Below are 24008 nucleotides of genomic sequence, written 5' to 3'. Positions count from 1 at the left end.
TCGGAAGTGACGACAGAAGCAGGGGGCGGAGACTTAAGATGGCGGCTATGGCGCTGGCGGCGGCGCGGCTGCTGCTGGTTCGCGGCTCGGGCTCGTGGCGCCGCTCGCGGCTGAGGTGAGCCGGGGACGCGCCGGGGGTCAGCGGGGGACCCGGGGCGGCTCGCGTCTGTCCGGACGCTCTGCCTCTGGCTTCCCCACGCCCAGGCGCCGCGCCGGGGGTTCGGGCTCGGGCTTCGGGACCCTGGCTTCGTCTCCGAGGCGCCGAGGGCCCTTCCCTGCCTGGGGCCCCAGCTCCGGGTCCCGAGACCCATCCGCCTGCCCTCTCTCGGGCCGCTGGGTCCTCTCCCGCCTTCTCCCGGGCCGACGGGGCCTGTCGGAGGCCACGTGTCATCTCCGCCCCGGCCTCCGCCCCGGCCCCCGTCCTGCCGCGGGCCCCCCCCCCCCCTTGTGAGGCCGAGCCCGCGGGGCCTCCGTGCCCCAGACCGCTGTGCTGTGTCCCCTCGCCTGCAGACAGCGCGCTTTTTCCGTCCCCGCAGCCTTCCCGCCTTCCTGGCCGCCAGCACGTCCACTCGGGCCACAGTCGGTGGCGGCCCCTGGCTGTACGCCGCACCGTGCCGGGGCGGAGATAGCGGGCGCAGGCAGGAGCGCGGGCCGCGTAGGAGCCGCGGTGTGAACGCTTAAAAGGAGTCAAGCAGTGGGATCTGACTTCCCGTAGAGTGCGGAGGGGTCGCCTCGGGAGGAGGCGGCATTGAAGCCAAGAGGGGAGGCACGGGAGGAGGGTCAGGCCCCGGCCAGGCGGGAGCAGGAGGAACAGAGGCGTTGGGGTTAAGGAGCCAGGTGTGTGTGTGTTCAGGGCAGCACCCGCAGGCCAGTGTGAGTGGGTCCTGGGGGGCGGTGGTGGGGAGGGCTTTAAGACAGGAGTTTGGAGAGAGTTGGAGTCCAGACCACCTGGGGCCTTTTGGGCCCCATGGCAGGGGGTGGGGGGTGGCTTCTATTTAGACTACGGTGGGGCAGTTGAGGGCCAGAGCGGAGCTCGGTGCTGTAAGAGGGATTTAACCCAGGCCGTCAGGGTGAGGTGCGGTGGTTAATCGTCTGCTCTGTAAGAGATGTTTATGAGAGAGAGCGGTTACGGCCCAAAGAACTGACCAACTGGCCACGGCCCCCTGGGCTGAGCCAGGATTTGTCCCCAGCAGTGGTGTTCCTGCCTGCTCCCGCGTGTTGTCGCTGAGTGCTCACGTAGACGGGACGCGACGGCCGGTCACCACGGGCTCCACGGTCTCAGGTTTGTAACCGGCCACTCTCTCTGTGTAGGTCCGGAGCTCCCGCACACAGATGCTTCAGTAGTGGCGGGGCCTACCCCGGCACCCCGCTCTCCTCCCCCTTCCCTGGCGTGCCGCAGCCTGTTTTCGCTACGGCTGGTGGACAGGAAAAGTTTGAGACCAAAGTGACCACGCTGGATAACGGGCTTCGCGTGGCGTCCCAGAACAAGTTCGGACAGTTTTGTACGGTGGGAAGTAAGTACGGTCGGTAGTGTCGTGGGTGCTTCACTGACCGCTGTGCTTGGTACACGGTTCGTGCGCTGGATCCGGAGGGGAAAGTACGCTCTAGAATCTGGAAACTGAGTACTCTGAGCGTGAGCCGCCGTGTTGGTGCTGGGCTTTCCCCCTTTGTACCTTCCGAGAATTCTAAACCGTCTCCACCACCAATACCAAGCGTACGACTCCGTGAGCGTCGGCACGCATGCGGCTGTGGGTACGTAGCCCGGGGAGTGGACACGCTGTCACCTTCACCTGGTGGCGCCGGCCTGTTTGATCAACTCAGTTGTAAAGGTTTCTCTTGATTGAATTCCTCCTTCTCAACATTTGACTTAACTTGTCGTTTTTCTTTTCATTGCCAGTTCTTATTAATTCAGGATCAAGATACGAAGCCAAATATCTTAGTGGAATTGCTCACTTTTTGGAAAAATTGGCATTTTCGGTCAGTGTACGATTCGTAATTTTTGAGACTTTGTTTGGGAAGGATCTACCACGTTTTGTTTTTTTTTTTAGAACGGTTATCTTAATAAGTGGCTGACTTGATAAGGTGTTGCTGCTAAAAGACGTTTAGATTGGAAGACGATTTGGTTTCACGTTTTAAAAGCCAAGATAGGTTTTCTTTTCTAAAACCATATGTTAGAAGTTGCTTTAGGTTTTCTTACTTAGATTCACTTGTTTGTTTTCACTAGTCGACAGATCGATTTGACAGCAAAGATGAAATTCTGCTTACGTTGGAAAAGCACGGGGGTATCTGTGACTGCCAGACGTCAAGGTATGCCAGCTTATTTTGCAGCCACGAACTGTGGTTGTTATTCTCTGTCAGAGTCCCACTGAAACCCACCTCCCGGAGAAGCTGGGGACGTTGGCGTTGAGAAGGAGCCTGGCCTGGGCAGGGTTGGGTGAGGGATTTGGTGGAGGAAGGACACAGGCGGCAACACTTATAGCAGAGAGCACACACCGGAGAGCCAGGCGGTCCCGGGGGTTGCCGGCTGGGCCCTGGGGACACAGAGCAGGCCCCATCCCCAGTGTGCTCCCAGAGCCAGCAGACGGCTGCACCACAGGTAATGGAAACGAGAGCCAGGAACCGAGACTAGAGGTGGGGGCGTGGGGACAAGCAGGTGACCTGATCGGGAGTCCGGAAAGGAACGATAGCAGACTTGACATCGGCTGGTCTTGAAAGAGTTTGCCAGACTGAACGAGGGGTGGAGGTGGCCCAGACTCTGGGAACAGCAGGGGGAGAGGCAGTGGTCTTTTGGGGGACCGGGAGAGGTCTGGTGTGTAGCCAGCACGCAGACGGGGTGCAGGGGCTGTGGACGAGGGCAGGCGGAGTTGGTCCGCCAGACGTGGCTCCGGTCCCCGGCTGCGTAAGGCTGTGCGTCCCCCGTGCCGACCCGTCGGTCCGGGCGGCAGACCCTCAGGAAGCGCGTGATGAAGCGCCCCCCCGTGGTGCAGGTGGTGGGGAGCCCGTGCTTGTGAAAAGGGCCGAGAGCTGGTCCTCGCCAACCGGGCTGGGCAGCCGCTTTCGCTCCAACGCGTGCGGGAAGTGGCGCTGGAAGATGGGGCGAACCGAGTGTGTGCTGGTCCTCGGTGCCGGTGGGGAGTGGCCCCCGTTTGCTGTGCACCTGTTACGCCCCTGACGCCTGGTGTCGTTTCCTCTTTCCAGGGACACTACCATGTACGCTGTGTCTGCGGATTCCAAGGGCCTGGACACGGTGGTTGGTTTGCTGGCTGACGTGGTCCTGCACCCCAGGCTCACAGGTGCGCCCTGGGCTGTGGGCGGTGTCTGGGGGGCTGGACGCGGAGGGGGGCAGGCGGAAGCCCGGCCCCTGAGGAAGAGCACTGTGTCGCCCCCGTGGGCTCAGCTACCAGTGGGTTGTCACGATTTGCTAGGAAGTGACGCTGGTGGTCAGGAAGGGTCTTCGCGTCTAACACTCTGACACCCCTTTATGCCTTTGGACGTTTTTAGTGAAGTTGGATTTTTAATTTCTTTTTTCCTTAAGTTTTTATCGATTCACTCGTTTAAGTAACTTTTACGCCCAGCGTGGGGCTGACACTCTCGACGCCGTGATCAAGAGTCGCACGCCCCTCTGACGGAGCCAGCGGGGCACCCCTGGGTCTTTCGTTTCTCAAAGGCAATTCAGACAGTCTTTGAAAACTGTGGCTGGCATGCTGCCGGAAGCTTCCACGTCCTGGTCTCCGTCCCCTTCCTTGGCCTGGTAGTAACCGGACTCTGATTCTGGGCCCGAAGGGGGCTGGAGTGGGCCGTGCTGACCATCCCAGCTGCCCTGGCCGGCCTCTGGTCACACCAGCCTGGCCTCGTGGTCCAGGACTGCAGTGCTGAGTTGAGAACTTTCCGGCACTTGCTCGAGCTAGCTGCTGAAATAGCAGCCACGACGTAGGCCCGTGCCTCTTTTTCCAGTGCCTTCACATCCAGTGCGGCTTCGTCCTCACAGCGGCCCTTTGGGACGGAGCGGTTAGGGGCCTGAGGGCCTCTCGTGGGGAGGAAGCTGGGGCTCGGAGCAGGCCCGCGTGACCGCCTCATGGCCGAGCCCGGCGAGGCCTGGCGCCTCTAGGCCCTGCCCGCCCGGCGCCGGCCCCCTCGCTCCCACCACTGCCCCCCCCCCCCCCCCCCCCGGTCTGCCCCAGGTGAAGGCAGAGGAGGTTGCCAGCGTGTCCTTCAGCCAGTCTGGTGGCAGAGGCCCGGGGCCATGTCCCTCCTGGCTGGTGCCGTCTGAGCCTCGTCTGGGTGCTTTGCAGATGAGGAAATCGACGCGGCACGGATGGCTGTCCAGTTTGAGCTGGAGGACCTCGGTATGCGGCCCGACCCAGAACCGCTTCTCACAGAGATGATTCACGAGGTAAAACGCGAGACTCGCAACGCGCCCCCCTCCGTATCGGCGGCCCTCCTGCCACCAGGGCGGTTGGGAGGGGCCGTCTGCCTTCCTGAGGTCATTCCTACAGGTTCTAGGTGTGGTCAGAACGTGCTTAATTCCCAAACTTGCCACTCATGCGAGTTTTTCATTTTGTAATTTTTTTTTTTTTTTTTTTTTTAGCATTTTATTCCTTGTTTTTGAGAAAGTGTGAGCGGGGGAGGGGCCGAGAGGGAGAGAGAGAATCCCAAGCTAGCTCCATGCTGTCAGCGCAGAGCCTGATGTGGGGCTCGATCCCACGAACTGCGAGTTCATGACCTGAGCCGAAATTGGACGCTCAACCAGCTGAGCCACCCGGGCACCCCTCGTTTTGTAATTCCTACAGTAACGATTTTTATCGCTCTGTTTCTAGAGTGAGGCTTTTATTTCATACGGGTTTTTTGAGTTTTCGTCCCGGAGAGGTAGATTTTGTGTTTTTTGGAAACACACAGAGCTATTCCTGCCAAACTAAGCAAAGCACCCACGGGCTCTTCCTGCCACAGCTGGGGTCCTGGCAGGCCCAGCGCCGGGGGGGGGGGACACCTGGCCGTGGCCTTCCTGGTCACCGGTGTTTCTCTCCTCCTTTGTTAGGCTGCTTATCGGGAAAACACAGTTGGCCTCCACCGTTTCTGCCCCACAGAAAACATAGCAAAGATGGACCGAGAAGTGCTTCACTCCTACCTGAGAAACTATTACACCCCTGACCGCATGGTGCTGGCTGGGGTTGGGGTGGAGCACGAGCACCTGGTGGAATGTGCCAGAAAGTACCTGCTGGGAACCCAACCGGCCTGGGGATGTGAGAAGGCTGTGGACGTCGACAGATCGGTGGCACAGTACACGGGGGGGGTTGTCAAGGTAAAGCCGTGATGGAAAAGAGCCCGTGACCTTGGGTTGCGTGTGCCTTTTTTGACTTGGGTTTTGGCACGTTGTCGGCTGGAGCCTGTGGGTGTTACAGTCAGCCGTAAGCCCCTGGCTTTGCCTTTAATACGCATTCTGGTGCCTGAGCGTGACGTGTGTTCCTTGGTTAAAGCTGAGAGTTTGGTACAGACGGGAGGCGAAGGATAGTTCCTGTCTCTAGAGAGTTTTCTGGTGCTCGTGTGGGATTTCTGTGACTGTTTTTAAGCCGCTCCGACGTGAGGGGTGGCTGAGGCCTCCTTGTTTTCCACGTGGGTACACCGCTCACCCTTCTTGGTTACAGCTGGAGAGAGATATGTCCAACGTCAGTCTGGGCCCTGCCCCGTTCCCCGAGCTCACGCACATCATGATAGGACTGGAGAGCTGTTCCTTCTTGGTAAGTGCCAGCGGGGCCCTGTGCGGCGTGGAGTCGGGCGTCCCCTCGCGGCTGAGCTCGGCCCTCACGTCTCTCGCAGGAGGACGATTTCATCCCCTTCGCCGTGCTGAACATGATGATGGGGGGCGGCGGCTCCTTTTCGGCTGGCGGGCCCGGCAAGGGTATGTTTACCAGGCTCTACCTCCACGTGCTCAACAGGTGGGTTGGGTCCCTTTCACCTGGCTGTCCCCAAGGTTGGCAGGCCCAGCTGAGGGTGCTTCTGGACCATGACGCCGCCTTCCAGGTGTCCCCCTCGTCCGCGCTCCTTACAGGCACCACTGGATGTACAACGCAACCTCGTACCACCACAGCTACGAGGACACAGGCCTCCTGTGCGTCCACGCCAGCGCCGACCCCAGACAGGTGAGGGCCAGCCCCGAACGCGGTGGCCTCTGCTTCCTGTGCAGGTCACGTCCCCGCATACAGAGCTGGTCTCTGGGAGCACAGATGTCACCACCTGAGTTAGAAGAAACGGGCTGTCACGTCCTGATCATGCTCTGCTTCGTCTCCACGTTCTCTCTTAAAGGTTCGAGAAATGGTGGAGATCATCACGAAGGAGTTCATTTTAACGGCTGGAACCGTGGATGTGGTAAGTGTGGCACAGGGCCACCTGCAAACGTCCCCACGGTGTTGGCGGGTTAGAGAACACAGTGTGGGGTGGCTGGCGGTGGGCCCATCCTCTGTGCCCCCAGCATCCCAGCCAGAGCAGTGCAGCCGAGCTCCTCCCCTCCTCCCTGGTCTCAGCGCACAGAACAGCCACTGCCCTCAGCACCCAGTCTGTTTGCATCTGACGGGCCCCGGGTCCTTTTTAAGCTCTACCGGAAAGAATAGCGCAGAGCAGTCTTTTCCTTTTAACGTTTATTCATCTTGAGGGAGAAAGCGTGCAAGAGGGGAGGGGCAGAGAGGGAGAGAGAGAATCCCAAGCAGGATCCACGCTGTTAGCGTGGGGCCCAACACAGGGCTTGAACTCACGAACCGGGAGATCACAACCTGAGCCAAAACCAAGAGTCAGACGCTTAACTGATGGAGGCTCCCAGGTGCTCCAGGAAAAGGAATATTTTTTTAAAAATAATATGTGGGGATGCCTGGGTGGCTCAGTTGGTTGAGCTCTGACTTCGGCTCCGGTCATGCCCTCAGGCTCGTGGGTTCAAGCCCCACATCCGGCTCTGTGCTGACAGCTCAGAGCCTGCTTAGGATTTTCTCTCTCCCTCACTCTGTGGCCCTCCCTGGCTTATTCTCTCTCTCTTTCAAAAATAAATATTAAAAAAATAAAATAAAAATAGGTGTGCCTGTGTGGCTCAGTCGGCTAAGCATCCGACTTTGGCTCAGATCATGATCTCATGGTTTGTGAGTTTGAGCCCCCATCTGGCTCTGTGCTGACAGCTCGGAGCCTGGAGCCTGCCTTGGATTCTGTGTCTCCCTTTCTCTGCCCCTCCCCTGCTTGCGTGCGTGTTCTTTCCCTTTCAAAAATAAACATTAAATGAAAATAAAAATACCGTATTTGTGGCACCTGGGTGGCTCAGTTAGGTGTCTGATTCTCGGTTTTGGCCCATTTCATGATCCCACAGTTGTGGGTTTGAGCCCCACACTGGCACATGTGCTGTCAGCACAGAGCCTGCTTGGGATTCTTTGCCCCTCTCCTGCTTGTGCTCTCTCAAAATAAACAAAGTTAAAAAAAGTTTTTAAAAATAATATACTAAAAATCCGCGTCAGTGGCTCTGTTAGCGGTCTGCTGGGAAGTACTTCCTGCTAACGTGAAGCTAACTTGAGGTAGGTTTTATCTGCCTGGAGTTGCAAAGAGAGAAAGCGCTCATCTCAGATCGGAGATTATTTTCCTCCAGCAACGATGCGGACTCTCAGCGGCCAGTGTCGTCCGGCAGGCGTGCACGCTGTTCGGCGTCCGGCAGCTTTGTGTCGGTCGGGTGCCATCTCTCACCCGGCCGCTCTCCGTGCCCCCCGGTTTCGGGGCTGAGCTTTGTGAACGCGACTCGTGGGAGTCCCAAAGTTGCCAATTTCATGCCTGGTCAGAGGGGCTCACGGCACAGACTTGGCACACGGAGCTGGTTCCCTCCGAGTTCCTCGGGGGGGCGTGGGGAGCCCGGTTGCCTGGGCCCTGCACCTGGCGTCTGGGTGGAGCCCCAGACCGTCGAATTTGTCTTCCTGGTGACGTGGACGTGGCTGGGCGACAGCGTGTGAGTTGCCGGGGACTGAACCGTGTGGCTTGGTGGTCGGACCCCCAGGTGGAGCTGGAGCGGGCCAAGACCCAGCTGATGTCCATGCTCATGATGAACCTGGAGTCCAGGCCTGTGATCTTCGAGGACGTGGGGAGGCAGGTGCTGGCGACCCGTTCCAGAAAGCTGCCCCATGAGCTGTGTGCGCTCATCCGTGAGTACCGTGCTGGCGGGCGGGCCCAGACCCGGCTCCCTCCCTTCCCTCCCAGAGGCCTGCCGGCCCGAGGAGGTGTGATGCCTGCGGGCTTTCGTCTGTGCCAGCCCTACTTCGTGTCCCTGAGTACTGACCCCTGTGCCCCCAAGTTTTCACCATTTTCCCTACCGCTCTGGGTTTTTAAGCGGATTCGCTGAGATAATGGACGGAAATGCTCCTCTCGGGGCTCGAACGGTGTTGCCCTTCATGGTGCTGTGGCAGGTGTCTTGGCCGCAGGTTTCCATGGCCTCCCGTGAGTGACCTTCAGGAAGTCCTTGAATGTCCTCTAAGTGTCAGAGTGTTACTTGTTTGTGGCCCTTTGGGACACAAGTTTATTTTCTCTGTAGCAGGTCCTCAGAGTATCTGTGACCCCCCCCCCCCCCCCCCCCGTGCTGTCCTGTGGTGACGTTTGTTACCTCGCTGCTCTGGCACTCGCACCCTCCCCTGGGGCCCCCTCAGACCCTGGGGTGCACAGTACCCAGTCTCCCCTAGGCCTCATCCTCCGGAGCAGAGTCCCGCTGCCCATGCCTGCCCATGCCGGGTGTTCCCAGGCAGGCTGAGCTTCCGGGCCCCTGTGTGTGGCCGCTCCCCTCCCCACCAAGCCCTGGGGGTTCTTTGTTTTTTCCTTCCCTGCAGGCTCTCCGTGTGGGTAACTCTGCAGGTGAGCTTTTCCATTGAGATGCATCTGGGCAGGTGTGCATTCCCGCATTCGAAAATAACTTGTAACCACTGGTACATCCCCATTTACTGGGAAAATTTGTCACTTCACCCTGAGTCACCCTGAATTCTACACACGCCTGAATCTGGACTCTGGAGTCCGCAGCCTGGCCTCGGACCCCTCAGTCAGGGTAGTGGCCACGGCCACGTGCGGAGAGAGTCCGTGCAGGGCTCGGGCGTTCCCCTGAGGTCTCCCTGTCCCCCGTGCTAGGCAGCGTGAAGCCAGAAGACATCCGGAGAGTCGCCTCCCAGATGCTCCGCAGGAAGCCCGCGGTGGCCGCCCTGGGCGACCTGAGCAACCTGCCGGCCTACGAGCACATCCAGGCGGCGCTGGCCAGCGGGGACGGGCGCCTGCCCAGGACGTACCGGCTGTTCCGCTAGAGGCCGTCGCGGTGCGGCCCGATGCGGGCTGTGGACGGAGCCCGTGTTCGTCCGTGGGTTTTGGGTGTGAATTTAGTGCAAAGATTCATAAAAGGTGCAAACCGGGGGACTCTTCTCTTACACTTGATCAGATTTAATGTCGCCGAGCACAGCTCTGCGTCCGTTTCTTCAGGACGAGCAGATCAGGCAGCGGAATAAAGGTCTGTCTGTGTCGCCGCGGCTGGGAACGAGGCGAAGCGAAAGGCCGCCCGGGGGCCGGCCGCCGCGGGGAGGCCAGGTGGGCGCCCTGCCCCGTCCTGCGTTCCCAGAGGCGAGCGGCCTCGAGTCCGCGTCGGAGCGACTCCCGGGGTCTGCCGCGGGGCATGCTCCTCGGCGCGGCGCTTTCCTTCACCCTCGGTAAGGACGGGGTGGCGAGAGGCCGGGCTCAGCCGGCGGCGTCCCGATTCCCGACGAGTGTCGGCGCCCTGGAGGGAGGGAGGTGGGGTTTCCTCGAATCGCTGGCCCGTGTGAAGAGCCAGAGCCGCGAGGCCGGGGAGCGTTCCGTTCCGCGGACGTGCGTGGACGCGTCAGGAGAGTCGCCCGGCCAGGTGGCCCTGGTAATACAGGGTGGCGTTGTGCTTCCCCGACGGGTACGCACACGGAGCCCCTGGGCCCCTTGGGGCACCGCCCTCCCAGCCTCGGGGGCACAGAGGGGAGGGAGGGACGCTTCCGGGAAATCAACCCTCAAACGTTCTTTGGTCATTTAAGCTGCTTATTTTTGCTGGAGCCCATCCTCCGCTTTTGATGCCTTCCCTGCGCGCTTAGCGGCATCAGGGAGGGTGTGTTTCCCCGCTGGGGCGGAGCCCGGGGGGCCTCGGTCCTTGCCTCGCATTCCTGTGGTTACCACCCTGAAGGGGAAGCACAGGGGGGCAGGGGTGGCGGGTGAGGTCAGCCGAGCTTAGCTGGGGGCAGGGCTCACCGAGAGCCCTCAAGGGGCCGGCCGAGCCCCCACGGGCCGCGCTCAGCCTCCAACCACAGACCGCTGCGCCCAGACCCGGGGGTCTGCTCGGAAGCTGGCGCCAACCGCCCCTCGCCCCCGAGGGCTCCTTGGCACCGCGCAGCCGCAGCCCGTCCTCTGGCCCGCGCCAGCAGAGCGCGTGTGGGTCAGACAAACTATCCTCACGCCGAATTTCTCAATTCTTTATGAAGCTTGCTTTGCAGAGACTGGCCCGTGTCATTTGAATCTGTCTGAATTTTAACCTGGCTCCCAAGTGAAACCCGAGCATCTAAACTCTCCCGGCTGCTCCTAAGTGAATGTCCTGACTTGGGACCCAGACGTTTGCCGACGTCCATCATATCGGTCGGAGACAACGCCTGAGATGATTCGTCACACTTGCCTCATTTTCAGGACCCCTCACCGCAAAAATCTGTCAGAGGTTTTCAGCTTATTGACTCAAAACTCAACGGCACATTTCTTTGAGCAAAATTTTATCGACAGTGAAGTTCCGGGAAGTCAGGGTGGACGGGCCTCCTCGGTAACCAGAAGTGGGTGTCCCGCACGACGAGTCCGGAAGCCGGTGCTAATAAAGCTGATACACTCTACTTTGGAAGCGGCTTCACTTCATCACGGTTCACGCAGGGCTGAGGTGTTCCTTCCTCCCGGAAAAGCCCCTTTCCAGCCAGCCCGTCTGACGGGGCGGCGGCCGGGGTGGGGGGCAGAGGGCAGAGGGAGGCCGGTGATGCCGGTGCAGCCACAGTCGACACCCAACTTCCTGCCTCTGAACTGGGCTTGAAGCCTTCTTTTCTGGGAATGTCGTAAGCATGGGGTGTGAGCACGTGGAGGACCTCTCTCTAGGACTCGATCTTTGGCCAGAGAGAGTTTCAGATTTGATATATGGATTTATTTAAAAATATAAATACGGAAAAATAAATAACTTTAAAGACTAGAGTGAATGCCCCTAGGTTTTCCCACAGTCAAAGCCTATGGTTTTTAAGAGTGATTATGGGCGACACTGGGCTCTGAGCCCTGTAACACAGGCGGGAACGTGGAAGGGGGCCGGCCCGGGCGGGCAAGGTGGTGGCACCCTAAACTTGCAGAGTTTCTCAGGCCAGGAGACGCACTACTTACGTCAATGCTGTTTGTAGCCGGCAATACGAAAGCAAATGCTCTCGAGTCACCAAAAACCGGGAGAGGAGAGGGAGATGGTTTCGTGGCTGGAAGGGCGAGGCCAGCTGCCTGAGACTGGGGGGCCAGCGACCCCCAACAGGCCAGGCTGCCTCGTCCCTCCCTGGCCTGTTGCAGCAGGACCGGCGTTCCCCCTGGAAGTCGGCTGGCTTCGACCTGACCGGCCGGGCCTCCGCTCGGTCCCCGTGCGCACTGGTGGGACCGAAGCTCCCAGCTGCCTGACCCAGAGTGCTCCCCCCCGGTTCGGTAACGGGCCCCCTGGACTCGGATGGGGAAGGCGCCTCCTGGTCTGCATTTGAGGGGCTGCTGGAGCGCTGCCAACGTCGGCTCTGGGCGAGCGGACAAGGACACCGGAAGGGCGTCTGTGCCAGCAGGCAGAACTGCCCGACCCACGCTGGCCTAAGGGACCGTGGGTGTGCTGTGGCCATCTGGGGGCCTGCGCTTGGGGACATGCTGTAAATGAGTGCAGCCGGCTTCGTGCCGGACAGGGGACACGGGTGCCTCAGCACCGCCTCACTGGCCTCCTGTTAGGTTCTTGGTGACGAAGCGTGTTGGCCTCGAGAAACAGCCGGCGTCCCAGAAATCTTTCATTCCGCAGTCTCTTCGGACTTCTCCAGGGGGCTGTGGTCACGTGACCTCCCATGTTGTGGGTGCGAATGTCCTCGGGCAAGCCTCAAGAGACCGTACAGATTGTGCTGGAATGCTGATCCTTTGGTGCCTGCTGCTGCTGAATTTCTTTGGAAATGCGTCTTTTAATTCCTATCAAGTACAGTTCGCGGTCAAACTTGCCAGCAGCAAGGGGGATGCTGTGGAAGGAAGGGGCGTCGTCAGGAGGGCACTGGCCAGTAGCCTCCTGGGAGGCCGTCTCGGACGCCTGTCCCCTCTGGCCACCGCAGTGCAGCCACCATGAACGCAGAGCTCCCTCGGGCCCCTGCTGGGCCCTGCGGTGCATCAGGAAGAGACCCGCGGCCGGAGGTCAGGACGCGACGGGACGACGGCGGGCACCCAGGGGCGGGGATGCCGCCCCCCCCCCCCCCAGTGGGCAGGAGCCCCGCCCACCCGCAGCCCCCAGGGCGAGGACATGTGAGCAGGGTACTGACTTGTCTCTCCCCGGCCTCACTTTCACCCGGAACAGACCGTACACGGGGCGGTGGTCGGACGTCTTGATGCCAGGGCAGGAGGAATACTTGACCGGACAGATATCGCCCTTGTGGCGGCTCCTGTACACGACCCGATCCTGCAGAAAAGATCCCGCGTGAAGGTTAGCCCCGAGACTGCGTGGCTTTTTTGTGGGGCTTGGCCCGCGTGCCCGTCTCCGTGTCCGAGCCCACCCGCAGAGCCTGTTCCCAGAGCCCCTCGCCCAAGCCCGCTGCACTGGCGGGTGTCTGGGCCCCAGACGGGGGGTGGGGGGGCCGGCGGTGCTGCGGCCACGGAGGCCGAGCCTGGGGCCCCCCCGGGTCCCGTGCAGGCCGCTCCCTCCGCCCGTGCCGCAAATGGCTTGAATCTGCGACAGCACGGGGCGTGTACCCCAGCCCCGGGCCGACCGACGAGCCTTCAGAAGGGCCCTTCTCAGAGGGCGCTGCCCCCAACGCCAGGTCCCAGAGATGCGGTCGCTAGCCCGGCACGGGTGCCGCGTTGAGGCGTCTGACCGCAGCTCGTGGGGGCTGCTGTCACACCCGGCCTCAGTCCTTAGCCTGTGGTTCTGAAGAGCAAGCAGGCCCAAACCTGGGCCGCAGAGCCGGGCAGAGTCGCACCGGAGGTCAGGCGGGACACCAGGGGCGCTCACCGTGTAGGAGGGGGTCCTTTGCTTGGAGGTGGTGTCGTAGGAGTCCTTTCCAATGTCAAACTTGTACGAGGGAAGGAAATGGATGTCCGGCTCCTGGAAGCCTTTGAAGATGGACCCTGGAACAGCCACAGGCCCTGGCTCTCGTCAGCCCTGGCGGGCCGCACCCTCTCGGGGTCGGGGTGTCCGCGCCTCCTCCCGGGGACCTCACCTTTCTTCATCTCCTGGGTGAGCTGGTCATGCTGGAGCAGGGCAGACACCTTCTCCCCCAGGTCCTGCTTCAGGATGGCCTCCACGGCCACGCGCCCTCCGTTCAGACGGAAGTTGAAGTCTCCAAACCAGAACACCCCATCGAACCGGGTGGTGACGTCCGCTAGCCAAAACGGGAAAGTGCGTGAGCCCGGCCCTCCCCGTGCTGGCCTCCCTCTGGCGACAGTGACGGGTCTGGTCTCTGTCCCCGCTCCTGCAGCCACGGGCAGGGACACCCCAGACACGGCGCTGGCCGTGGGGGTTGTGCCCCGCAGCTTCTGGGCCGACATTCGGGTTCACGTTCACGGTCGCGTCTTTCATTTCAAACAGCGACAGACTTCTGGGGACAGCGTGGGCGCCCTCGCGCTCACAGGAGCCCACACTGCCCACGCTCGCCACTCCGCCAGGGCTCCATCCTGGAGGGACAGACAGCCTGGGGGCAGGAGGAGGGCCTGTCGGCGCAGGGAGGCGTGGCCACCACGGGGCTCCGCCTGGAAGCACAGCCGCACCAAACCGGTGGGTGGGTCACGGCTCCGGAGGAGCCCGGCGCCAGGCCTCGCGCAGAGCGCCGTTTCCGCGGGCTACCGACTCTCTAGACTTTTTCAACCTTGATTCTCGGAAGCTCCCCAAGTTTACTGTCAGTAAACCGCCCAGAGAACAAGGCAGGAGCGCATCCACCCGGGCTCACCGGCGTCGGAGCGGTAGGGGCTGGTGTCGGGCACGCTCCTGGGCAGGGCCAGGCCCTGGACGGTTCTGCTGTAGTCCAGCAGCCTCTCGCTCACCTTCCCGTCTCCGGCTGTAAGAACAGAGCGCGGGGGCCTCTCCAGCGGGCCTTCCGGACCCGGAGGACAGCTGTGTGCTCACCGCCCCCCAGCAGGCTCTAACACGCAGCGTCTGCGCGACCCGGTCCCCCGGGTACCCCGGCGGGGGCCCGACGGGAGGGCACCGTCACAGATGGCGCTCCTGGCGGGCATGCGGGGGGGCGTGTCCGGACTCCTGGGACTTACAGGTGAAGTGAGACGTGATGAAGAGGAAGGAGGTGCCGAAGAAAGTGAAGCTGACGCCCAGGGCCCCCTTGGTCTTGATGTGAGACACGATGCGCGTGGTCACCGTGGAGCTCTCCACCTCTGCGGGACAGGGGTGGGGGGGCTGACGCGGCTGCCCCTGCGCACGCCCGTCCACCTGCCCTCACAGAGGCCGGGCGGGGGTCCCGGGGCGCTGGCGCAAAGCAGAGCGGCCCGCCTACCTGAGCAGAACCAGATGAGGTCCCTGCGGATGAGCACGGACATGTAGAGCGCCCCGTGGGCCGTGGAGTACAGCGTCACGTAGCGGGGGCCCAGCGTCTCCTGCAGGCGCACCTCCCACTCCCGCCTGCGGTGGGGGGAGGGGGAGGGTGAGCCGGGACAGCCCGGGAAGGGGGCTGGGGCCTCCCAGCCCCGCCACCCCTCCCTCACAGCCCAGAGAGCCCCGCCTCCTGGCTCCTGCCCAAGGGCAGGGCGTCGGAGACCCAGGCCCTCGCCCTCCGGCTCCCTCACCAAGGCTCCAGGTCCCGGGGAACCCGGCGCCTGCCCCTTCCCCTGGGTCGGGGCACCTGCCAGGCGGGCCTCCCGCAGCTGCCCGAGGGGTGGGATGCCCATGCACGCCCCTGGCCGGGCGGTCTCTGGCGGGGCTGCAGGGGCGCTGCAGACCTAGGACCCAGTTCGGGGGTCAGGCCTGGGGCCTGGGGTCCCGCAGCAGGGGCCGTACGTTCTCCCAGATCAGCTGCACGTCAACAAGAACGCACGCTCATCGACTCCTAGCTCCTTGCGCCCCCGACAGAGAAGGAAGTGGCTCTCGTGCAACCAGGGCCTCACCCCAGCCAGCTGCGCCCTACCTGTCGGAACAGCCCTCCTGGACCCCGATGACATACAGGTCCTGGGCGTAGTCGGCCTCGGCGGGCAGCAGGAGCTCGTCCAGGTTCGGGGGCAGCTCCTACAGAGCAGCAGCACCTCGTGAGGGCTCCTGCGGGACAGAGACCCAGCCTCTCCCGAAGGGCCTGGCAGGCCGCCCTCCACCCCAGCTGGTCACCACCACGCCCATGTCTGCGCCCCTCCCTCACCATGGGGCCCCTGTCCCCAAACACACTGGCGGGGATGTGGTGCAGCCCGGCCAGGTGCTGTGGTCCCGAAGGCCGGCTCTCAAGCCCTGGGGCCCTGGACGAGGGCACTGTCCCACAGAGGGGCCAGGTGGCTCCCCGTGGACAGCAGGGCCACCAGCCTGGGCACCCGCCTCCTCCAACTGGAGGGAGAACCGCTTCTCATGCTGGGTGCTGTGTTGCCAGGGCTCCTGGTCACTCGGCCAAACCTCGTCCTGGTGGCGGCTCTGCCTGGTTTCCTCCCCAGTGCCTGTGCCCCCAGGGTCCGCCCGGGTTCCACTGGGTGGGGGGGGAGGGGGGCAGGGTCTTCTGTGCTGTCATCACGAACACCGTGGCACACGTGGGCAGCAGAAAGCACTCAAAACCCCATGGTGGCAACCACTGTCCCCTTCACCTCACCGGGTGTTAGGACCATCCACACAGTGCAGGAAGTCCACGCCCCGCCCCCAGACATCAGAGCACCCCACACGCGGGGAATGGAGACTGTCAACCCAAGGACGGCTCTCACCGAGCGAACGAGTCCCAGGGAGACACGGGTGCAGGTGTGAGCTGGAGAGAAAGCCACCGGCACCGTGTCCGAGGCTGTCCCCAAAGCAAAAGCCCAGAGATCAGCGTGCAAACCTCTGGCCCATGCGGTCCGGCCCTGGGCCGACTGGCACTCAGGACACAGAGCGCCTGTCCCAGCAGAGCGGCGGGAGGGCCTCTGCCGCCGTCTCGACACAGGAATCGCCGAGTGGGCCTAACCCAGAGTGACCCCAAGGTGACCGTGACCAGGTCACACAGGCTCACCGACGGTCACAGCGGCCCCACGGTGGGGTGTCGGCAGTGGGGAGGCCGTGCGTGGGGACAGGGGCTCTGTTCCCTCCTCCCAAAGCTGCTGTGAATCTGAAACTATTCTTAACGCGTGTATGTATAAGGAAACCGCATTTCCCCCCATCGGGCGGCGGGGAGGTGGGGGAGGCAGGGGTGTTCGGGCGAGAGGCCTCTTGACCCAGGTGCTGGGGAGAGGCCAGGAAGACGGCGTGCAGCTCAGAGGCCCCGGGAAGGAGCCCAACGGGGGCGGGCCGGCCCCTTACCTTCTGGCCCTGCATGTTCCAGGTGGCCACGAAGAGGGCCATGCTGCGGTCCGGGAAGTACCGGGCCAGCTCGTCCGCCCCCATCAGGGCCCCGCTCGCCAGGAGACTCCCCTCCAGGTAGCTCCTGCGGAGACAGGGCAACCAAGAAGTCGAGGGTCGGAGCGGGCAGGCCCAGGGACACCCCCTCCCGGGGACGCTGCCGGCCTCGGGCCCCCCGTGACACGGAACCCGTTTGCGGGAGGCTGTCCCAGAGCTGGGGCTCCTGGAGACCCCGCGGGCGGGCACGGGTGCCGCGCCGTGGTCCACCGCCCTCTTGGAAAACCCCCCGTTCCCGATTCTATAAACAGCAGCATGTGTTCAACGTTTCTGCCGCCTCCAGACACGAAGGACTTGAAGGTGACGTCTGGGCTCTTCCGCCGGGGCCCCTCACGCCTCGGCCCTGGGCCGCGAGTGGCCTGGGGAGACACGCGTCCCGCGCCAGGGGCTCGCCTCCGCCTCGGCGCGGCCCCGGAGGCCCCGAAAGCCGCAGGGGGCACGTCCACTCTCACGACAACCGACGGTTAAGATCCGTTTCAAGAGCTGACCGGCACAGCGCGTGCGGAGCCCCCACGGCACTTTGCCTCGGCTGCAAGGTGCCACCAAGCATAGCGACCCCGGGGAACAGGCCGCGCGGCAACAGAACCTCACGAGCGTCGGAGTCCGAGCGTCGTGCGACTTTCACGCGAGATGAAACGTCCGCACGGTCTTGCTTTTTAGCCGTGAGGACACCCGGCCGGCAGGCCGCACCGAAACAGGCCCTGAGACTCGTTCGTGCGCTTGCCCGGCGGCCCGGCGGCTCTCCCCTGTGCCGGTGGGGGGGCCCGGCCCCCCACCCCCACCCCCGGGCCCCTCGCAGGGGCACCAGGGCGTCCCCTCTCTTCTTGCTGCCTCCGCCTTCCTTCCAGCTGTCTGGGAGTCCTTCCAGAACCTTCTTCCAACCCAACTCAAGATCAGACTGCTCCCAGAATGAGCACCCAGGCGATGGCCATGCCACGTTTGGCCATTTTGTCCCCTAGGTCTTCGAATGCTCCAGCCGCCACAGACACTGGTCACCGGTCACCCCCCTCGCCATCCAGCGGCCGAAGACACTGGTCACCGGTCACCACCCCTCGCCATCCAGCCGCCACAGACACTGGTCACCGGTCACCCCCCTTCACCATCCAGCGGCCGAAGACACTGGTCACCGGTCACCCCCTCCTCGCCATCCAGCGGCTGAAGACACTGGTCACTGGTCACCACCCTTCGCCATCCAGCGGCCGAAGACACTGGTCACCAGTCACCACCCCTCGCCATCCAGCCGCCACAGACACTGGTCACCGGTCACCCCCCCCGCCATCCAGCGGCCGAAGACACTGGTCACCGGTCACCCCCCTCGCCATCCAGCGGCCGAAGACACTGGTCACCGTTCACCGGTCACCACCCCTCGCCATCCAGCCGCCACAGACACTGGTCACCGGTCACCCCCCCCCCCCCGCCATCCAGCGGCCGAAGACACTGGTCACCGGTCACCCCCCTCGCCATCCAGCGGCCGAAGACACTGGTCACCGTTCACCAGTCACCACCCCTCGCCATCCAGCCACCACAGACACTGGTCACCGGTCACCCCCTCCTCGCCATCCAGCGGCCGAAGACACTGGTCACCGGTCACCCCCCTCGCCATCCAGTGGCCGAAGACACTGGTCACCGGTCACCCCCCTCGCCATCCAGCGGCCGAAGACACTGGTCACCGGTCACCGGTCACCACCCCTCGCCATCCAGCCGCCACAGACACTGGTCACCGGTCACCCCCTCCTCGCCATCCAGCCGCCACAGACACTGGTCACCGGTCACCCCCCCCGCCATCCAGCGGCCGAAGACACTGGTCACCGGTCACCCCCCTCGCCATCCAGCAGCCATAGACGCTGGTCACCGGTCACCGCCCCCCCCGCCATCCAGCCGCCATAGATGCTGGTCACCGGTCACCCCCCCTGCCATCCAGCCGCTGCAGAAGCCGGTCCCTGGCTCCCGTGCACGCCCAGGGCCGGGGCGGCTCTATCGTCTCCTGAGTATTGGTCATTTGGAGGCTGGTTAGATTCCACCCCCGTTTCCCGGCAGACACGTCCCAATAAGCTCCACGGGTGCCCCAGTGACCCCAAGATCAGTCCACCGGAACGTCACTCGCCGTCAGCTGTCGCCCCAATGACCGTGTGCGAGCGATGGCTCTTTTAGGGTGCTCTTTCCAGCACTCGGGTGCGGCTGGCTGTTCCTTCCACGGTCCCTCCTCGTGTCTCGGCAGGCAGGGCCGTCCCGGTCCCGTCTGTCAGGAGCGAACGGGGGCCGAGGGGTTCGGCAGCCGGGCGCTGTGGTGCGGGAGGACGGGGGGCACCCGGCTGCAGGGGGGGTGCGCTCCGAACACTGGGGTGCCCCACCTGTTCCGGCAGACCGAGCCTGGCTTCCGCCCTTCTCCCCCTGCCCCCACGCGCCCCTCCGGGCTGCCTGGCACGCTGTCCCCGCCCGCCTCTGCCTTCGGGCACAGGGAAGGCGTGTGGCCGTGCCACCCGGGCCCCGCCACCGCCACCGAGGCTTAACGCTGCCGTTCAGCAGAGTCCTTGAGAACCCAGCCCAGCCCGGCTGTGTAACAGACCACTAGCACTTTCCAGCCTCCCGAGGACCCCTCACTCCGACTCGCTGAGAAAAGCTTACATCTCGGTCTTGCAAACAGGAGCCCGTTCCTCTGAAGGGCATCAAGTCAAGAGCAGGGCTCCCAAGCCACGCTGGCCGCTGAAACCAGAACGCGGTTCTCAGGAGCTCACACGAGCGATTCCCACGTCCTCCTCCCCAGGCCCTGAGGACGGGAATTCGATCACGCCGGGAGGGAGGCCCCCGCTGGCTCACCCCCCTGGGTGGACAACCTCCCTCACACCCGCAGCCGGGCCCCCGCTCCCCTGCCACAGGGCGTGATGTCCTCCGGAGCAGCCCTGGTCTGGTCTGGAGCGGTCTGGTCTGCAGGGTGACCAGAAGGCCGCCACGCCAGGGGCCCTGTGCTCTGATCCCCTCCCGGGTCCGGGGTCGGCCGCCGCGCTCGGCTGCTCCTGTGGCCTGGGTGCCCTGCGTCCCACACCGTCCACATCGCCCAGCCCGTCCAACCCGGGCCGCGCTCCGACCTCAGCCAGGTTCCGCCTGTTTACGGACAGCCCACGAGCTAAGGACCATTTCCACGTCGTCAAAAGAGGAAGAAACCCTGTCATTTTGCGACGTGGGCAGACCACGTAAAATTCCAATTTCGTGTCCCTATGCAAAGCGTTACTGCCACACAGCTGTGGCTGCTGGTGCACGTATGGTCTGTGTCTGTTTCCCTGCTACAACGGCAGAGGTGAGCACGGCTGCAGGATGGAGAGACTTACAGAAGAGTGTGCCGACGCCTGTTCTAGAACCCACTGGAAACGGGGCCTTTAGGCGGCAGAACTGGGGTGAGGGGTCCCCATGAACCTGTTTGCTGCTTGCCCGAAAACACTGAATCGAGGACCCGATTTTGCGACGTGATTGTCATTTTAGGTCACAAGCGCGTCCGCATAAGTCACAAGCAGCCGACACAGGGCGGTGACACCGCGAAGGCACTAAGACACCTCGCTGCCCGCCAGAAACCCGTACAGACTCTGTCCTGTACAGCTGGGCTCGCCACAGCCCCCTCTCCCTCCCGACCCACAGAACCTTCGAGTGGGACCTTATGTGGCAACCGTCTCTGCACATGCCCTCGGTTTAAGGATGGCGACGTGAGCTCATCCCGGATTGAGACCAGCGCCCCACAGGAGGAGAGACGCAGACACGGAGGAGTAAGTACCGTGTGAGGACAGAGGCAGAGGCTCGAGGGACGCGGCCACAAGCCGAAAGACTCCTGGGCCACCAGGAGCTGGAAGAGGCAGGAAGGACCCTCCCCGGGAGCCTCCGGAGGGAGCTCGGCCCCGTGACCCCTTCATTTCTGACGCGTGGCCTCCAGAGCTCCACTTCTGTTGTTTTAAGGCTTCGGACTTGTGGCCATTTCTTACGGCCGCTCCAGGACGCCACTGCAGTGACCCTCCCAACTGCCCCTTCCCCCGGCCCTCGTGCAGCAGGACTGGCCCTGATGGGAGGGAAGGCGTCTGGCGAGGGAAGTAGGGCCAGAGCCGCACCGGGGGCCTTGGGCGCCACGTTGGGGAGTGGGTGGCGCGGGGGCCGTGGCCCCGTGTGTGGGCCTCGGACAACCTGCCGGGCCCTGGTAGGGGGCAGAGGCCTGGCCCAGCCCACAGGACGGGGCAGGGAAAGCCTTTTCAAGTGGCGGCCTGGGCACCGCGGCGTGGGCCCCGTGACGAGCCCGCGGGAGAAGACCAGACTCGCGGGTTTGGACAGGCGCCCCCGGTCTGGTGAACGGAGCCAGAGGCACGCAGGGGAGAGTCCTGAGCAGAGAGGACATTGGGGGAAGCGCCTGGTTAGGTTCTTCTGAAGCTACAGGAAAGTCAACAGGGATTAATTATTAAAGCCCCATAAAGCCTAGAAACCTAGCATCCCCCGTGGTGTGGGGGGGGCGGGGGGGAGGGGCAGGTGGGAGCTGACAGACAGCGGGGCGCTCAGCAAAGGATCCCAGAGCCTCAGAGAAATCGGGGCAATCCTGGAAGCGAAGCGCAGCCGATCAGGCCCGGGGAACCCTCCCTGCCGCCAGCGAGCGGGGGCCCCGGGGACCCTCCGTCTGAGGTCAGTGCGGTCCCTGAGCGGTGGCCCCTGGGCCGGCGGGTCCGCGTCTAGCTGTGCCGGCGGGAGCCCAGAGCACGGCCACGGGGGCTCGCGGCCGCGCTCCGGCCAGCACTGACGGGCCCCGGAACGTTCCTCCTCAGCAGAGCGGTTAAGGGAGAGCACTGCTCAGGGCGACGTCTTGGAACCCTGCAGCGGCCCAGACAACGGGGCCGCCCCACGTGCTCACAAAGGCGGCCGTCCGGGACAGAACGAGAACGAGAACGAGAACGAGAACGAGAAAGAAAACGGGATAGGGCACGCAGTGCGGAAGGCGACCTGTGGATCTGAACCGTCTGCTTTATAGGCACACGTGCCCCTGGGTGGTGCTAAAATATACAGGGAAAGTTCCAGAAGGGGTGTCCTTCCGGGAAGGAGCCGGGAGGCGGGGGTGAGGGGGCTAGCCTCAGTTTTACGAGAATCCCCTCCTGTGGCGCTTTCTAGCGCTACAGTGAAGGCCACGGATGACCCCCACCCCTGCCCCCAGGGGCCCTACCTGCTTCGGACGTCCTTGGCGCGGATGGGTGCCAGGAGGCTGAAGGAGGGTTTGGCATCACAGGCCAGGGGGCTCGGGGGCCGGCCGGGGCCCAGGCTGCTGTGGGCCCGGAACAGTCTGGTCTGCAGGCGGGACCTGCCGGTGGAGTTTGCGGTCCACGGCGGGTTGGAGGCCGCCTTCTGGTCCACGGCGGGCAGCCTGGTGGTGCTCCCCGCCGAGGCCCCGTCCCGGTGCAGGAGGTCCAGGGAGGTGCTGATCATTCCGGAGATACAGTGACCCCAGGAGGAGGGGCCCCCTCCCGTACTGCCCTGGGCCCTGCGGGACGTGGGGATCTCCTGCAAGGAGGTGCTCAGGCAGGGTGGGGAGCCAGTGCGGGTGGGGGGCTGGGGGGCCTCGTCCTGCAAAGAGCCTCTGGAGGGGCTGGTCCCACTGCGCGTGGCCAGGTCCTCGTGGCTGGTTCGAAAGCGCCGCCTCCTCCACGCCTTCTCGTCCAGCGACAGAGCTCGCTCCAGCCTGGGCCTCGTCGGTGGCTTTGGGGCGAAGGGTTTTGCCTTGGCTTGTGGGTCCTCATCGCCGATACCCGCTGGAAGGCTCAGAGGGGGCACGGGGCTCTTCTCGGGGCCCTGACAGCTGTGGGTGGGCAGGGACCCTGGGTGGGGCACGAGGTCTTGGCCTGCGTTGGGAAGCTGTCCCTTCAGCATTCTGCCTTCGGGCTGCAGATGCCCCTGGGCGGTGGGCTGCGGGGGAGATGCCTCTGAATGCCCCAGGCACGCCAACTTGGACGGCATAGTCCAGGGGCCAGCTCTCAAGGGTGATGGCGACCCAGCCGACCCAGGAGAGGGCTCCTGCTGGGGCGGGCTGCCGGTGGAGCCCAGGGTCAGGGATGCGTGGTCAGACGTCGCCCAGCAGGCACGGAGGAGAGAGCGCGCGGCGGCCTGGGGTGGTCCGGCAGGGGCAGGGCCAGTTGCCACATGACGGGGACCCCCAAAGGCCCGGAGTCCCCCGGAGGAGCCTAGAGGAAAACCGTGCCGTCAGCCTCCCGCAGCCAAGGCCGGGTCCGCGCGTGCTGGTGCCACAGGACGGCTCTGCCGCAGGGCCAGAGGGGGAGAGGCCAGCGGCAGCTGAGCCACGAGTTACACTGCCGCTTCCTCCTAGGAGGTGGGTGAAGGCTGGCCCCTCGGACCACGGGAAGCCACCATACTGCGGTGGGGGGCGGGGGGGAGGCTGTCCTCCGTGGGGTGCTGGGGACATGACCCGCACAGAACGGCAGCCCCAAGGTCAAGGCCAGTTCACAGGCCCGGCCTCGGATGGGAGTCCCTGGGCCCTGGCTCACCCGGGTGCCCACTCTATCGCTCAGCGGGCACACCCCGCCCGGGCAGGGGCCCCTCCGCAGGTCTGCGGCCCGGCCGCTGCCAAAGGCCCCTGACTCAGGACTTGAGTCTGCGGGCGCGGCCGCCGCCGCGGGGTCCCCAGGGCAACGACAGCCGCGCAGCCTGACCCCGCCCCCGCTTCCCGCCTGGGGTCGCCCCGCGCCGCGCGCCGCGCCCCGCGCCCCCGCCTGGGGGTCACCCCGCCCGAGGTCGCCCGGTGCCCCAGACTCGCGTCGCAGGCCCCGCCCGGGGGTCACCCCGCGCCCTGAACCCGCGCCCCCGTCTGGGGGTCACCCGGCCCGAGGTCGCCCCGGTGCCCCAGACTCGCGTCGGAGGCCCTGCTCAGGGATTGCCCCGCGCTCCGGACCCGCGCCCCCCCCCCCCACCCGCCCGAGGGCCACCCCGCCCCAGGGCGCTCCCGCCCGGGTGTCGCCCTGCCCGAGGTCGCCCCGCGCCCACCTCTCGGCGCCGCCTGCTCCCCGGCCGGCGGGCCCGGCACTGCTCCCCGGCAGCGGGCGCACAGGCGTCCCGGGCGCAGTCCCCGTAGCAGCCCCCGCAGCGGCCCCTGGCGGCCGGAGGACCCAGCGCGCGCGCGCGCGCCCGAGTCCGGAGGCCCCTCCACCCGCGCGTCTCCCCAGCCTCTGGGGCAGCACCGGCC

At 64.2% G+C, this 24008-nt stretch overlaps 2 protein-coding genes across 3 annotated transcripts; one reads left to right on the top strand and one right to left on the bottom strand.

Annotated features, from left to right (window-relative positions):
• Positions 1-23: 23 nt before the first annotated feature.
• On the top strand, positions 24-9402 carry PMPCA (peptidase, mitochondrial processing subunit alpha). The gene is made up of 13 exons (XM_042963706.1): positions 24-115; positions 1312-1514; positions 1898-1977; positions 2225-2307; positions 3199-3293; positions 4293-4393; positions 5036-5299; positions 5643-5735; positions 5815-5933; positions 6047-6137; positions 6301-6363; positions 8015-8159; positions 9127-9402. Exons 1-13 carry the CDS (start codon positions 39-41, stop codon positions 9294-9296), a joined length of 1584 nt encoding a protein of 527 aa, XP_042819640.1. The 5' UTR covers positions 24-38; the 3' UTR covers positions 9297-9402.
• A 1014-nt stretch (positions 9403-10416) lies between these two features.
• On the bottom strand, positions 10417-23880 carry INPP5E (inositol polyphosphate-5-phosphatase E). Of its 2 annotated transcripts, none has more exons than XM_042963705.1 (11): positions 23810-23880; positions 21981-22992; positions 16703-16826; positions 15366-15463; positions 14739-14863; positions 14500-14619; positions 14181-14288; positions 13455-13616; positions 13247-13362; positions 12561-12697; positions 10417-12266 (listed from the first exon to the last, which is right to left on the bottom strand). In XM_042963705.1, exons 2-11 carry the CDS (start codon positions 22766-22768, stop codon positions 12134-12136), a joined length of 1911 nt encoding a protein of 636 aa, XP_042819639.1. In that variant the 5' UTR covers positions 22769-22992; positions 23810-23880; the 3' UTR covers positions 10417-12133. The 2 variants fall into 2 exon arrangements, with proteins under 2 accessions (XP_042819639.1, XP_042819638.1); XM_042963704.1 differs by lacking the exon at positions 23810-23880 and adding an exon at positions 23314-23482.
• Between the last annotated feature and the right edge of the window lie 128 nt (positions 23881-24008).

This window comes from Panthera tigris, chromosome D4 (assembly GCF_018350195.1).
Source record: "Panthera tigris isolate Pti1 chromosome D4, P.tigris_Pti1_mat1.1, whole genome shotgun sequence".
Classification (NCBI taxonomy): Eukaryota; Metazoa; Chordata; class Mammalia; order Carnivora; family Felidae; genus Panthera; species Panthera tigris.
The sequence above is the reverse complement of the archived record's forward strand: the minus strand, read 5'-3'. Positions and strand labels throughout refer to the sequence as shown.